This window comes from Pecten maximus, chromosome 15 (assembly GCF_902652985.1).
Source record: "Pecten maximus chromosome 15, xPecMax1.1, whole genome shotgun sequence".
In the NCBI taxonomy this organism is placed as follows: domain Eukaryota; kingdom Metazoa; phylum Mollusca; class Bivalvia; order Pectinida; family Pectinidae; genus Pecten; species Pecten maximus.
In genome coordinates this window covers 5,661,091-5,678,983 of record NC_047029.1, presented here as the reverse complement: position 1 = coordinate 5,678,983, position 17,893 = coordinate 5,661,091, and the positions used below count along the sequence as shown (strand labels likewise).

The 17,893-nt window shown below is 33.9% G+C and overlaps 1 protein-coding gene across 1 annotated transcript; it reads right to left on the bottom strand.

Annotated features, from left to right (window-relative positions):
• Nucleotides 1-272: 272 nt before the first annotated feature.
• LOC117344378 (solute carrier family 23 member 2-like) lies at nt 273-14,035 on the bottom strand. The gene is made up of 11 exons (XM_033907124.1): nt 13,786-14,035; nt 8,258-8,415; nt 7,277-7,365; nt 6,467-6,573; nt 6,000-6,181; nt 5,446-5,566; nt 3,093-3,249; nt 2,473-2,726; nt 1,699-1,972; nt 1,307-1,402; nt 273-986 (listed from the first exon to the last, which is right to left on the bottom strand). Exons 1-11 carry the CDS (start codon nt 13,960-13,962, stop codon nt 766-768), a joined length of 1,836 nt encoding a protein of 611 aa, XP_033763015.1. The 5' UTR covers nt 13,963-14,035; the 3' UTR covers nt 273-765.
• Between the last annotated feature and the right edge of the window lie 3,858 nt (nt 14,036-17,893).

Here is a 17,893-nt window from a genome sequence, read left to right as displayed (position 1 = left end):
TTGTCGTAAATGCTACTATTTTCGTAAATCATATAAAGTTTAATTTACCGAAACGTATTTTTTCATTTACGATGAAGTTCCTAAGTCATTCTGAGATTCAATGTATTGAATATTGTTAAAAGGTTCCGCATTATAAAGTCACTGTAATATAGATATAAATAATAAACGGTTACCAGGTGTTGTATAACGGACGTCATTCTATTTAGTATAAAACTTCTCGGAGCAGTTTATTGTTTACAAGGCCTAGATAAAATGAAGTCAAATATGCAATGATTAATCTCACTGAAGCTTTAATTAGAAGCACCATACTCTGACAAGTTGATCTGAAATAATGTATGACATATTGCATATTTAATTTAAATAAGGATTTCTGTCTCAGTTAATAAATTGTTATATGGACCTGATAGAGTAATATCGGCGGATGACCAACTCAATCTGGATCATACAACAACATAATGACCGAGGCAAAAGTCCAAGTTATGCTATTTCAAATATGCTTCATTGTAACAATTCTGATTTAAAGAGTTCATATTTGATCCTATAAAAGGATATATGTTCACAATTAAAAGATATGTAAAGTAAAGTCGTGCGGTAGTAATATCCCCCTTCATTAACACACCAATAGTGGATGGCATGCTGCGATAATGCGTCTGCTCATGCCAGGTGAAGATTTAAGGAATAACCGAAATACATAGAAAATAACACCTGAAACTAGATACGGTGAACTCCTGTAGTCCTGAAGGAATCAAGTCGATACAATATGTGCTACTCTGTATGGTTCTGTAATTGTTCTGGTAGGGTCGATGTATGTACACTCTGATCTTTTGGTCGATAATAACAGAAGGGTAGATACTTCATCACCCTCCACGAGAGCCACTTCCCAGGTAGAAGGGGAACGTATACTTCCGGTCCCTCACTGTAATTCCGGACCTCCTCTTGTTTCTCACACTCCTGCCACGCTGTGATACCCCGCTCTTTGGCGGTTCCTGTGAAAGAATAATAATGAAAATAGATAAATAACAAATACGGTAATGTGGACGAAAATCCACATCATATACAGGCATCTTGATATAACTACACCGGAAAAAAATCTTTTAAAAGCTTTTCCTCAACACAAATCGTTAGTGGAGAATCTATTATTCTTATTTGCGACATATTCTTTCTTCAAGACCTGTGAACATGCAGTTGTTGAATGATATTATAATAAAAAGCAGCAGTTTCCCTTGTAAATATTTCTTATTTATGTTTTATTTAGAAATGCCGTTGTTAATGAATCATTATTGAAATGCCCTTTTCGTGTAATTACCGGGAACGGTGTTGTCTAGGAAACAAGCGACTACCCCTCCACACAGGTTTGGGTTGGCGAGCATCGTTTTGATAATGTTGTCATCAAAGGCATTTCCTGAAAGAACAGTTGATCGCAATCAATCATACACCTTTTGTAGAAGCCATCTTACCGTAAGTTCAATAAAGACAACTTGTTAGATTTGTCAAATTAAACACATTTTGTTTTTTAATTTATGGAATAATTACATTCGATACATAGAAATACAAGAAAGGGACACAACTCTCGATGATTCGTTTCGAAAAGAAGAGTCTATTAGAGATATTTTGATGAAGTTTTAAATAGGCTATGAGATGCATCTAGACTTTAATTTACCTAACGAATCGTATTACTAGTAAATGTATATGACGTACCTGTGCTGAAATCATTCGGAAAAGCTTCCAACCAGTAGGGTACCATCAGGCCAACAAGTAAAGCGGTTCCGATAATAGCGAGGTTCCGAGTAGATGAAAGTGATATCACTTGGAGATTTGACAGGACAATGCCATTGAACATTCCAAACATGACGATCATGGCGCCACCTAGGACCGGTTGTGGTATGGTTATAAAGATGGCAGATACTTTCCCAACAAGACCAAATATTATGTAAATCACAGCTACACACACAAAAACGTCACGGCTGGCAACCTGGAAACATGTTTTTGTTAGAAACTAAATAAGCTTGAAGTAGTAGTTGAGTTTTAGGGTCATTGTCATGGCACATTTACTCAAACTCCTAATAACAGTTCCATTGATACATTGGGTCTGTTAAACTACAATGCCGGTAAATTGTTATCAACTACGCGGTTTCATATTTAAAACTTTTAAAATTATCTCATAAATATTAATAAAACTGATTAACCACATTTAAAGTTTAAATATTATGAATAGTTGACTCTACTACTAAAACTAGCAGATGTAACTGCAACTGGAGATTTCATATTTTTTAAATGGCAACCTCTTATAAATTGTAAAATGGATTTAAGATATAGCTCTCGATAACATTAGGTTGTAAATACTATTTTACTTTTTTTTATAGTTAAGGGAATGTCTCAGTTTAATGATGTATCATTACGCCTGCATTTTACAGTTATAGCCGATTTCAGTAATAAATTCAGCATTTAACTTGGGATAATTTTGGTATGTACCTTCGTTACCCCTACGGCTCCGATACTTCCTCCGTTGGTGGTAGTTGCATGACCACAGCCTAATAAACCAGATATTGTGCTAGCGAAACCCTCCACGGCGATCCCACGATTTACGGCATGTCTTGGTGGCGGGGACACATTACAAACCCTTGCACATGCGTAGTAGTCACCAATTGAGTCGAGGATAGAAGTAATTGTGGCGAGAAGAAAAGCTATGAAAACACCTGTATGGAATGATGGCGCGCCAAACTGACCTGAAAACAAAATGGCACGTTTAGTTTGTTTTACTTTTCAAGGATTATTACTTCTATATCATAAAAATGGAACAAGTACTAACACTAATAACCATTAATACACACATGACCTAGCTACAGATTCTTTTCGAAATTCTTTTCATAACACTTAAATCTGCGCAAATGTTGTTACTTTGTATTCAGTCACAACCTTCAGGCAGAAAAAAAGAACGGGATATTACCATAGGGAGTCTTTTAATAATCTCTTAATTTCGGAATTATAAAGATACACGTTGTGAGCAATCGTTATTTCCGAAGACAGATATAGGCAAATATAGCAAGATATACTGTGATCTTTGATGATGGTGCGCGTGCAAGTGTTATTACTTGGGTAAGGAACTTTGAACCAATTGGCGTCTCTGATGATTCCAGATTGGGCATCAACCCTGGACATGTACTGAGCATTGCTTGTGTCTTCTGTCAAAGCACCAGTCCAAGTCATCAGAGCCGACATCATCCATCCGACCAGTATACCGATCAGTAACTGTAACAACGATGATTTTACTTAGATGATTTATACTTAACAGTTTGGTTTGGTTTATTTTGTTTAACGTCCTATTAACAGCTAAGGTCATTTAAGGACGGCCTCCCGTGCGTGCGACATGCATGCGTGTGGTGAGTGCGTATGTGTTTTGGGAGGCTGCGGTATTTTCGTGTTAAGTCTCCTTGTGATAGGCCGGAACTTTTGCCGATTTATAGTTCTACCTCACCGAAGCATACTGCCGAAGACAACCCGCAGACACCCCACCCGGTCACATATTGACAACGGGCGAACCAGTCGTCCTACTCCAAATATGCTGAGCGCTAAGCAGGAGTAGCAACTACCATTTTTAAAGACTTTGGGTGTGTCTCGGCCAGGGGACAGAACCCAAAGCCTTCCTCACAGGGGCGAACGCTCAACTAAAGGCCAAAAGTGAGGCATTGTCAAGGGAGACATTAGGAAGAAGAAAGTTGTTAAGAAAGAAGAGAAAAGATAAGATCCCAAATTTAGTCGCCTCATACGATCATGCAATGGGGGCAGCAGGTACAATTCTTATGCCCTACCTGCAGGGCAGATACTTAACAGAAGCCCCGCCTGTATTATAGAGTTATATTATACTGACCATAATAGTAATCCACAAAACCAGAAACCGAGCCACTGGTATAAAAGTAGTATCATATACAAACTGTTATATGGACTTTAATAGGCGATCCGCCAATCCAAGAGTTCATTCAGGTGAATAAACCTAATATCATATACAAAATCAGATAGGGACTATTATAGGTGATCACACAAGCAGAAACCCAGGTAGTGTAATATCATATTATTTACAAAATGTGATATGGACTAAAATAGGTAAAACTATCATGAAGGTAATCTACCAGAACCAGGAGTTCAACCATTGTAATAAAAGCTGTGCTATATAAAAAAAACCGATATGGACTAATCCATATGTCTCATTATAATAGCGCGAAACCGATCCCTACTTTATAGCGCTATCTCACTGAAGTTACCGAAGACATCCAGCTTTACCCCCATCCGGTCACATTAAACTGAAAACGGCCATATTGAAAACTTGGGATCTTAAATCTTTCCTCAATTTTGTCATTCTGTGCTATATTATTTTTTTTACTCTAGGTATCTCTTTGAAACCAGACCTCGTTTGACCCAAGCTGTTGAGAAGAAGTTAAAAATCTAAAATAAACGTGACAAAGTGTTTGTTTATATCGTGCGTCATGACTAGTAATACAACTGGAATACCATACGATTTTATGTTAATATTTATGTGTCATTGGAAGTAATTGAACCGGCGGAAAACATATCAAAAGTACGTAACGGATAGTTTGTTTACATTCCGTAGCCATAAAAGTCGGATGCAAACTTCATACGTGTAAGCAGACGACGTTTTGTTCTGGTGACATATGCTTAATTCAATACACAGTTCAACACGTGTCATTAACCGATATGAAGCTTTACACGTGTCAAACGGGCCACCGTAGGGTAGATACCGTCGGTTCTCACTTATCTAGAACGCCAGTGGTTTCCTAAATGCAGTAAGTTATTCACGATAAAAATCATTAAATTTTATCATGAAAAAGCCATTACTGGGTCATTATCATATTTTTCTTTACATAATATGATACAATAACATGTATTCATATATTTTACGTTTTTTCACTTTGCTATTGTTTACATCATTGAATGATAGCGAGTAATGTACACTGCTTTATCCGAAGGGTTCTTTGTGTTGTCCAGTGTTGCACGTACCCTTCATGTCCTCTGCACATGATATATATAGGTAATGTCCAGCATTACATTGATCTCGCTATTACATTTAAGATACTCTTTAATTTTATTGAGACATTTTTGAGGGAAATTTCTTTGTGATATATTTTATTATCTATAAGTAAAGGAGCTGTGGTGACAGTTGTATGTTTCCCTTATTCAATGATACTTTCTTCTGTAGTCTTAAGAGTGAATGAAATTGATAATTGAATCTGATATTTTCTAATTATCACTGTAATTTGAATTAGAATTATACTGGCTAGAGAGAACTTCCTCTAGCAAGATCCGTTGAGCGTAAGACTAGGAACCCAGACGCCCCTGGTTCGATCCCTAGCAGACGTTGAAATAAATATAACTTGAAATGGCATATGCTACGAGTTCTTTGACAACATAGTTCTATAAACACCATCTTACCGAGAAAACCTGATGGAAAGGATACCAGTAAATGAAGAATCCTTTCCGTCGAGACCAGGCGGGAAACGGCATCTTCTTATGGCCGACATAGAGAGACAGGAAAATGGACGTCGCTGCAGTTCTAAACATTACAAGTAAAATGAAGATTTATTACAAAAGACCAGAATACAATCATACTGATGATCAATGGCTGATTTAACTCGCTAAAAATAAATCATTTCATATTGCGAGATAAACTTTAGTCAGGATTTATACAGGCTCGAATATAACTTTCGTTGTATATGTCTTAATTGCAGTCGGAGGTATGGGAGTCTCAAATGTTTAATTATATATCTAATTAAAATAACTCCCCTGTAAGCATTGCACTGTTGTCATTTAATATTTACCCATGATCTTTATGAACAAAGAATATCTTTTCTCAGTCTGGATCTTAATATTGACATCATAATCACTAATCATCTACACATATCTAAATTCGTACTTAAAGGCGCATCACATCTGCATTTTTCGATCTAAACGTACTAAATACTACCATCTATTTAAATCATACATACACAGCAGCCATGCCCCAGTGGGATCGGGCGAATTTCGCTGTCGCCCTAGACAGAAAAATACCACTGAGTAAGATGGCTGGAACGACAGTAACAGGCCCAATGAACCTGAGAAGGAAACCACTGACACCTGTGAGTCCTACCAGACAGTGGACAATGCCGACCAGGATCAAACAGCCCTGAAACTGAAAATTCACTTCAACTTGATACACAGTAAGTTAAAGGTACATAGAATTGATAAAAACATATTTCTATCGAGAAAAATGTACATGTTTGTCATTATTTCATGTTCTACAATAATATTAAGCTTTGTAACATCAAGAAATCATTAGGCGAAATGAAAGATATTGACATGGAAGTAACTGTTTTTATAATTGCAGCAACGGTTACAATAAGCTACCATGTGACTAATAAAACAATTATTATGTCATAATGTAATTCCATGTTTATAATGAAAATAAGTCAATTACCTCTTGTAGTTTGGTAAATGCTAGTTGTCTTTTCAAGTTTATGTCCACTCCCGTGGAATTTGTCATTGAAAGAGTTCCATTTGTCATTCCCATATCTGTACCCGAATCTTAAAAAATGTAAATCTGAGATCATTTCTGTAAAGACAGTCATTAAACTTAAAAACATATTTATACCATAATAGAACGAAAATGCGAAAAGGTTGTGTTTAGAATCATTGGTAAAACGTTAACAGGCAAAATTGCTTAAATGACAGACACAAATTGATACAATAATGCAGTTAAATAATTGTATATCTGATGTTTTATATATCAATAATTACTGTAATTACTGTATAGCTGTACAATTTTGAGGGGAAAATATTTCGTAGTTGTCCCAGTAACAACTAATGCATTGGTACTGAATTTCGCGCAACCGCAACTTGTGTGAAAAATTGGCAGTAAATAGTTTTCATCATTTGTGTGCATATATTAGCTGCGTTTTTATTTTTGCGCTTTATTCAATGGCCGCGAATATGGCGAAAATAAATCGAATATTCCTTACTGGAAAGTTTATGCCAGCAAATGAATGGAAAAAGATCGTCCTTCCGACTGAACCGTTGATTTCAACGTTTTAATAGCATAGTAAGTTTTTTTCTGAATGAATTTCTATATCGCGAGTAGATGAATATGTGATTCAACACTGTCATAACATGTGTTGTTATAAAACAAAATGTTTTTGCATTTTCGAAAATACCCATTTATGTTGTTGATGAAAATTTATCCGGCGCACGTGATGAAATGATTCATCCGTACCAGTATACTGTTACCAACCTGGCAGTGCGCAAAAATCTTTATTGATGACCTGCATGGCAAGAAGTGGGACCACGTAATCGGATGCTGCACCCTGAAATAGCGGCAATCTGGAACAGATTTCACTCATATAGCTAATAGACATTCACAGAAAACAGGAGTACTTAGTCATATCGGTATTATCAACGGTAGTTAAATAAAAGAAGACACTAACAAACGTCAGAATGGCTATTCATCAATAGAATTTCCTAGCCTCGTTAACATGGATATCTGCCTACACCATGTACAGGAGATAATTTCCCCCGCACATCCCGGTCGTTACATATAAGTATTGAACTGCTTTCAGTTGAAAGTTATGGGCTGACGAATGCAAACTGGACAAAGGCATACTCAACATGAAGCGCTAGCGCGCTTCATTAAATTTGCCTTTGTCCAGTTTGCATTCATCAGCCCATAACTTCCAACTGAAAGCAGTTCAATGCTTATATTTACATTTTACAACAATTTTTAAAGACTATATCCAGGAATGTTGCTCCTATGATGAATGAACAAATTAGTATAGTCAAAGACGGAACAGCCTTTATTTGTTATCGCCGACGTGACAATTATGACGTCACTATAATAATGACATCATAATAAAGATTTGGAAGTTATGGATTCGTAACCTTCAAGTGAGCTTGGTATGGTTATATAGTGGGGCTGCAGTGTATTTAAATATATGATGATAAACTGAATACCATTATCGACGGTGTATGAGCAAGGCAACATGACGCTGCATAAAGTGATCATAGTGTGATGCATGAATCTTTAAAGAAACCAGTCGCGTGAGAGTAGTCTATTCCCTTAGTAGGATTATGCAAGTTCATCTTTACCCTATCAAAACTAGATATTACAGAAACCATATCTAACAAGAGTTATTTTCAAATCTTAATATGTGGTCTTCAAATAGTGGTTACGAGAATACTAACATTGATGTTTTTTTTGTGAAACAACGACACTTACCGCACACCAATCGTGACCATCAACAAGGTCGTGACTCCATTCATTAAAAGTGTAGAGCTGAGGAGATCTGTCCTGATGTCCTTAAACTCGGACGCACAAGCAACGTCCGCAACGAATGAAGACACGGCTAAAGACCCCGACAATGCCACCAACACTTGCTGTAATACACATATATATACTTCATTAGTTCCACCTATTGTTAATTTGATGATAGGATTAAGTTGGGTAAAAGGGTTTTCTTTATTCATTCGTTTTAATCATGTTGCTCTTCATGGCCAGTCAAGACAGGAAAAGGTAATTAGGGCCATTAAATATGTAATGTGGCTAAGAAAAGAACATCAAACGAAACAAAAAAGTAAATGCTTGTATTGACGTTCTCGAATAATATCACAAAAGCTCAGAAGAAATCAGCATGCACACATACATCGTTAAAACATGTGACAATGGCTATTTATATTTCAGGTATCTTCAGAAATGCTTTGGTCCAGGTTCTCAACTGATATCTAAGAAATTAAAATCCTTGGCATTAGTATCCAGACAATAGTGTCGAGTTTTCTGTCAAATATCCCCCGTAATACAAGTAATGCATGGAACTACATAGATGCCATAAATAATGCATTATCATCCCCCATGCTTATGAAACAATAAAGCAGTACTTGTCATTCAAAATTACAAATATGTATCATATAATTATGATTTAAAAAAACATGTTAGTATTTGGTACCCTATATAAAACTGCTGTAGAAAAAAGTGCCCGCTTAAAATGATTTCCCTAAATGTTTAAATGATGAAATAACAAAAGAGTCGATTTATTTTCTGTGTTAATGTTCTACTTTCTGTTACATATTTATTGTTATAAGAAAAATACATTATCTTTGTGTTAATTTATTACCATTTAATAATAATTCTTGATATTTTTATATAAATTATGTAAAATCATTGTTATGCAATTTCAACTGCAGAATTGATTCCCTTCAAAGTGGTTTTGGTTTTGACATTACACTTAAATATCTACAGATTTCAATGAAGGTAGTTAGAGATTTTTTACTTAAATGATATTTAACTAACAATATACGTGTAGCTATAATGCTATACATGAAAAATATGCAAACAAAAACTTTATGAATGAACTTTTATTAGATACAAGTAAGGTTGTATTATTTCCCCTAAGGCCACCATACTCTTAAATTGTGGTTCTGTATATAGCTCATCAGGCCGACTAGTAGACTAGACTAAGCATATTTTTTCACAATAACTGTACCATTTCCATCCAAAACTCACTCAGTTACAATAATACTATTCATATATTTTTTTCAGCAAATGTTTCTTACTCGTGTGTAAAGGTGCTCATACTTGTCAGCAGAAACCTTTACAAAGGATATTCATACATATTCTATACATGTATCTGTTATTTAGCTTAGTCTTTAAAAAAAGAAAAGAAAACTAGAATTTGATACACACGTACAGATAACTAGATACTGATGGCAATTTATATTGCAGGCTATAAATTTACCCGTGTATTGTCAAGTATTTAAGACCAAATAAAACCTGTCAGGGCACCCTGTTGACCATGACTGGCAGAGTCGGTTAAACTGAATAGAAAAGTACTTACTCAGCCAACCTGTCACGTTTTGTTGCCTAGCATTCTTGTCTATCTACAGGCGTCCCAATTAGCGATATGAAGCTTTACATGTGCCAAATAGGCCACAGTAGGGTAGATACCGTCTGTTCTCACCTATCTAGAACACCAGTGGTTTCCCAAATTCAAAGTTATTCACGATAAAAAATTTCCGTGGTTCTATAAATTCTCAAATAATATTATTACTTTTTGGTGTCATGGTCAATTTTGATACCGTTTTCGACTTCATTTTGGTGAACAAACGGAATAAATCTAAATGCATATCAGTTTCCTGTCCTGGGTCACTTTAAGACGTGTATATTCTTAAAACCCGCTGTAAAGTATCAGAGACAGGAGGTATGATTGGGTCGACTGTGTTAGCCTTATTTCTGCGCTTTATAAGAGTTTTTTCTGCATTATGTATGTATGCATCGTGAAATTTTCGAGTGTACAAATATTTATTTAATGGATACGATACAATACGCTAGGTCTTTGTGATACCATATACTTTGTCGGTAATGTTTTATGCTTTTAAAACTAAATGCTGAATATATAAATTGTAGTTTAAGTAACCACTTGTTATTTAAACTATAATTACCGTTCCGCGCCTTTACTCACTGAATATTTTTTTGTTTTAATGGGTTGTCGGATGGTACAATAGTAACACACTTTCGCCTAGGCGAATGGGGTTCGATTCCCTGATCGGACGTGAAAAGGTATCATAATATGGAGTTTTATATGCCGCTGTATCAGGGCAACATACAAAATGTAGCTGTCTCAAATCACAAATTATTATCCATGTTTATTGAGCCTTTAGCAACGTACTCATTTACTGCCGAGTCGACCGACACAACGGAGTAAAGTATCTTGTTCAAGGATACAACACTACGCCGGTGCCGGGACTCGAACTAGCGATCACTCAGCCCTGCGTCGTACCATTAGACAACCGCGTCTCAACAATATTGAACATTTATGTATAACACATACAATGTACATGCTAATGAAGAATGGGGTAAATTGCTCGACCACGTGGGTTTCCCCGGGTATTCCGGTTTCCTCCCACCCCTTGCGCGATTCCATCCGGGCCCATCAGCGTGATTAACATACTTTTGTATAATTTGTTTCGCAATGGTTGTAAAACAAATCAATTTTATATTGATAAGATAATCATATATTTGATGTTATTCACAGAAGCATTTCATTAGTGATTTGATATATAACGACATTATGTTACTTCATTCTTCACGGTCGTTGAACACAAACAAGTTATTTGTGATGAAATCTTGCGATAAAAAATCATTGAAACATCTTCAAGCATTAGACAAATTTCAAATGGCTAACATAGAGACGTTTGCACATACATATATACTGTTAGTACATACATATATACTGTAAGTACATACATATAAACTATTAGTACATACACATTTACTGTTAGTGCATAGATATATACTGTTAGTACATACATATATACTGTTAGTACATACATACATACTGTAAGTACATACATATACATGTATACTGTTAGTACATACATATATACTGTTAGTACATAGATATATACTGTTAGTACATACATATATACTGTTAGTACATACATACATACTGTCAGTACATACACATTTACTGTTAGTACATAGATATATACTGTTAGTACATACATATATACTGTTAGTACATACATACATACTGTAAGTACATACATATACATGTATACTGTTAGTACATACAATTACTGTTAGTACATACATATATACTGTTAGTACATACATATAAACTGTTAGTACATACATATAAACTGTTAGTACATACATATATACTGTTAGTACATACACATATACTGTTAGTACATACATATACACTGTTGGTACATACATATATACTGTTAGTACATACTGTTAGTACATACATATATACTGTTAGTGCATACATATATACTGTTAGTACATACATATATACTGCTAGTACATACATATATACTGTTAGTACATACATATATACTGTTAGTACATACATATATACTGTTAGTACATACATATATACTGTTAGTACATACATATAAACTCTTAGTACATACATATATACTGTTAGTACATACATATATACTGTTAGTACATACATATATACTGTTAGTAAATACATATATACTGTTAGTACATACATATATACTGTTAGTAAATACATATATACTGTTAGTACTACATATATACTTAGTACATACATATATACTGTTAGTAAATACATATATACTGTTAGTACATACATATATACTTAGTACATACATATATACTGTTAGTACATACATATATACTGTTAGTACATACATATAAACTCTTAGTACATACATATATACTGTTAGTACATACATATATACTGTTAGTACATACATATATACTGTTAGTAAATACATATATACTGTTAGTACATACATATATACTGTTAGTAAATACATATATACTGTTAGTACTACATATATACTTAGTACATACATATATACTGTTAGTAAATACATATATACTGTTAGTACATACATATATACTTAGTACATACATATATACTGTTAGTACATACATATATACTGTTAGTACATACATATAAACTCTTAGTACATACATATATACTGTTAGTAAATACATATATACTGTTAGTACATACATATATACTTAGTACATACATATATACTGTTAGTATATACATATATACTGTTAGTATATACATATATACTGTTAGTATATACATATATACTGTTAGTACATACATATATACTGTTAGTACATACATATAAACTGTTAGTACATACATATATACTGTTAGTGCATACGTATAAACTGTTAGTACATACGTATATACTGTTAGTACATACATATATACTGTTAGTACATACATATATACTGTTAGTACATACATATATACTGTTAGTACATACATATAAACTCTTAGTACATACATATATACTGTTAGTACATACATATATACTGTTAGTACATACATATATACTGTTAATACATACATATATACTGTTAGTACATACATATATACTGTTAGTACATACATATATACTGTTAGTACATACATATATACTGTTAGTACATACATATAAACTCTTAGTACATACATATATACTGTTAGTACATACATATATACTGTTAGTGCATACATACATACTGTAAGTACATACATATACATGTATACTGTTAGTACATACATATACACTGTTAGTACATACATATATACTGTTAGTACATACATATATACTGTTAGTACATACATATATACTGTTAGTATATACATATACATGTATACTGTTAGTACATACATATATACTGTTAGTACATACATATATACTGTTAGTACATACATATATACTGTTAGTATATACATATACACTGTTAGTAAATACATATATACTGTTAGTAAATACATATATAATGTTAGTACATACATATAAACTGTTAGTACATACATATATACTGTTAGTAAATACATATATACTGTTAGTATACTAGTAAAAGGACTAGCCGGTCTCATGAAGTTTGAATATTGTTGACTGTTTTAATCAAGGAAAAAGACTTCAGATACTTTATATTAATCAAACTGTCTTGTTTCTACTGAGGTCAATGGACTTCAATTAAAAGTAGTAATGCATTATATGTTAAACTGTCTGATAAATGTAAACTAAACCCCTGCATTTTATTATTCCTTACAGTATGTACGAACATCAACTATGACGGATTTGGTTTTTTCTTGTTTTGTTTTTCTATTGTTTTACGGCTCATCAACAGACGAGTCATCTAGAGCAAAAACAACACTAGAAAAATAGACATTCACAAATATTGATACCCCAATTGATATGACCAGACAACAACTTCACTCGGTATATACTCAGATGGTTTAAGTAATTATACTTTACCTGAAAGGCAAAGAAGAATGTCATATGGATTGGGGGTCTGTCCGAGATTTTGTACAGCAGCGGTTCCTGGACATCTGTGTATTCTATGTCTGGTACATCAGAGGTCTTGTCACATGTATCTAGCTCAATGTCCAACACACTGCCACCATTCTCCATGTCGCGTCTCCCGTCATCCATACTGACCGGTGTCTGGTAGTAAAACTATGATTGGGATGTTTAAAGTTGTGGTTTGGAGACGTGAATTAAATGAAAGAGAACAATGAAACACATTGTGAATGTGATCACTCAAGCGACAAATTCAGCAGATGAGCATGATACATGATGATACATGCATATGAGTACATGTTGAGGAAATATTATTTATTTTTAAGCTAAAAAACAACTTTAAATTGATGCACTGCATATCTTCATTGAATATGGCAATATAACCGTGTAGTTAATACGCCAAGCCTTACCTGACTGGCCATTATATAAATGTCCTGTCATTGTAAATTGATCACATATGATTAATGTGCAATAGTTTAATAGGATTCTGTAAAGAAAAATGCACTGCCCGCGTAGGAACTCGAACAATCGACATATCGTTCTCAAAGCGGCTAATTCGACTGCTTTCTGAAAATCTACATGTCTACAATAATAGGTTCTCATATAAAAGGAAGGACAATTATAGTCTGTTTCTTATTTCGGCAATTATAGTTTCTTTCTTATAAGGGCAATTATAGTCTGTTTCTTATAAAAGATACTACATGCGTTTTTTTACCAACTGTATATTTACCACTGCTTTATGACAACAACTTGCAAAATAAGAAAATGACTATTTCCACCCTCATATTGGTAAAGATTGTCATTCAATCAAACTCATTTTGAAGTGTGTCTGGTTGAAGACTGTAGTTTTTGCTTGATGTCATTTTATTTCTTTCTAAAGTCCCTATATGACCAAATTGACCATTAAACCTATAATCAATCAATCAATCAGTCATTCAATCAATTAATCAATCAATCAACTGTGATGTACTACCAAGAATGCCATGATATTTACATTAACAATACAGACACATACTTCAGTCTCTGGGAATGTTAAATAATGCATTTGGCAATATTCAAAGTCTTGTTTGTAATGAATATCACAAATGTTTACACCCAATCTGGGACTTAAACAGTTCGAAAATTGATCGCAATTTGTATTCGCATTTTAACACAACGATTTGGAAGATAAGGAAGATGTAGACTGTTTGATAAACCTCAACGAGCTATGTTGGAATATCATTTTCTTGCCAAAAGTCAATGTAATGGTCACCACGGGTCATGAAAATTATTGGTCGATTCTCACGAAGACACCCAGCAGACACCCAATCCGGTCCCATTATACTGACAAGGGGTGAAACAGAAATAGAAACTGCTATTTACAAAAGGGGACAGGGGACAGGGACAGGGGACAGAACCAAAATCCTTCCTCGATTTGGCGAACGTTCGACTATAGCACATATTAAGGTATTATCTATAATCTATAAATGTCGATTTTTTTATCACCTATGGAGTACTATAATTTTAGTAGTGACCCAAGTATATAAACATTCTTGTCCGTTAAACCAATGACGATAACTCGAGTCACTCGAATCTAAATTCAGTGAAATTTGGTTTCTGCAGATATAGCTTAGATACTTTGATTTACGAGGTCATAGTTTTAATATAGACATATAACAGCTAGCAAATGCCACGATTTGACACCTTTTAATTTTTCAGGCATGTCTATGAAGGATGTTGTCTACACATGCACACATTGCGAGATATTAGGACCATGCGACTATGAAAAGTCCATAGATATCATATTGCCACACATGCGGAAAAGGAACTAACATTAGGATATTGATGATAAGTCATCAGTTTAAACTATCAAATCTTTCCAGAGCTAAGTAGAGGACAAGCACGAGTAATCCCAATGCTTTCTATCAAAGAAGCAATATACCTGTCCCGTGCAGACGTTAGTGCTAAAGATAGTCCATAAAAAAGGGAAAGTTCCAAATAACCTTAGACGAAAATCGAAAAAAAATATGTAAGTTTGCCAAATGCTAATGTATCAAAGATTTGAAAGAGTCTAAAAAGTTCCAAAAATAAAGGTAAAACAATTGGAGGTCCTAAAATGAAGATCTTTGGACAACGACAAGTTTACGGTGCACGAGGCCATGCCTTCATACTCGCGTCTGGACCGGTGCATAAAAAGTGCAAATACGTTTACCTATAATTATCTAAAGAATCATTTACACCAGAGGATGCGAGATTATCCAGATAGTAACATATTTAATTTAAAAATTGTAAACAATAGCTCACCTTGATCCAAGGGTTATTCCTTTGTCACCCGACTATATGGGTTATCGTCCGCTAATGTCTGGGCTTAATGTATCACAACCTCCCCTTCAACACCATTGTGTACTGAATGTTCAGAGTCACGGGTATTACATCATTTAAAGTAAATTTTTCGTGCAATGACAAGCCCGTGATATGAATAATACGTAGACCATTCCAGGACGTGACATGAATATCACAATGTAAACGCAAGTGTTTTAAAAACTCTGGATGCTTTTACTTCTCTCTTAAAATCAGACTTAATAGCGTAATATTTATACGATATTTTCTCGATGTACTAGATCTGATAGACATATAAACTGTAGATTTTTTTTACATCGTCCAAAAAAGGTAGTTGCCAACACCTACCATCACAATTTTGCTGTGGAAAAAAAATTTCAGTGACCATCTAGTGTCATAATATGAAAGAAAATTGAGAATTGGTCTTATAGATCATTTTACAAAAATAACAAATATGCTCAAATATGACTCAGAAAAAACGCATGATTATTCTGAACACAAAGAATTTAACACTCTTTCTCAATTCCATATAAGTGTTTTCATTTTATTTATGGCAGGATTCCGAAAAAAAAACAACAAAAAAGAAAAAAGAAAAAGAAGAAGAAATAAATCTTAATAGTGAAATAGTAGTCTGAACTGGTTTTCGGAAGCTTCATTGACCAAAGCTGACGTTTAACAATACTAAACCAAACCTAATGTTGTCTAATACGACATTCAATCACATATAACGGTTGGATTGAAATATTTATATCTCCATTGCTATCTGAAGTGTATAGATATTGATATGTTGATGGGCATGCTTACACCTGTTACAATTTATAAATGAATGTACCATTGTTGACGCTTACAAAGGAAACTCATATAGTTAAAGAAACGGCGTAACAAAGGTCGCGCGTTAGAATTTAAATATATACAGTGCGTGTCGATTACTGAATATTTGAATACGTAACAGCATTAAAGTTTAACATATATTTCTACAGATGTTCGCAATCGATGTCACAGATTAAAACTGGTATAGATATCCAATGAAAAATATCACCGTATCGAACTCATCACCTGGTAAAATCAAAACAACAATTACAACTGTAGAAGGAGATCTCCAGACAAGATATATATGTATTTGATATAAACAAAGGGCAATAACTTGTGTAAAAATATCTAAAAATCATTTATTTTGGGAAAAACCTGACTTTATATAATGACTTAAATGAATTTCAAGTTTGAGAGTAACCGAAAATGTAGGAGTTTGAATTAAATTATATACCGAAATGAATAAACGGCAACAACTTTCGCAAAAATAGTCCAATCAAAATTCTTATCGGGGAAACACAAAAACATATCATGACTATTGTTTACCTTGTTCCAAAGAATTCGCTCAAAAATGTAGATCTACGGAAAAAAATTAAATACTTTCAGTGAAACAAAAATATATTAGGATAATGTAAACCAAGTTTCAAAGAAATCGTCGAGAAATGTAGGAGGAGATCTACGGACAAAATATCAAAAACATAATAACTTTTGCAAAAATAGTCGAATAAAATTGTTATTCGGGAAAACACATTTCATATCATAATCAATATGTATACCAGGTTTCAAAGAGATCTCCGGACAAATAAAAAAAATTACGCTGGACGGATGGACAACACCATACCGTAATACCTCGTAAAATTTGACGGGGCCAATAAACAAATGAATAGTAGAAAACCTTAATTACCTATCGCTAGGATGAAAAAACCTTGATATA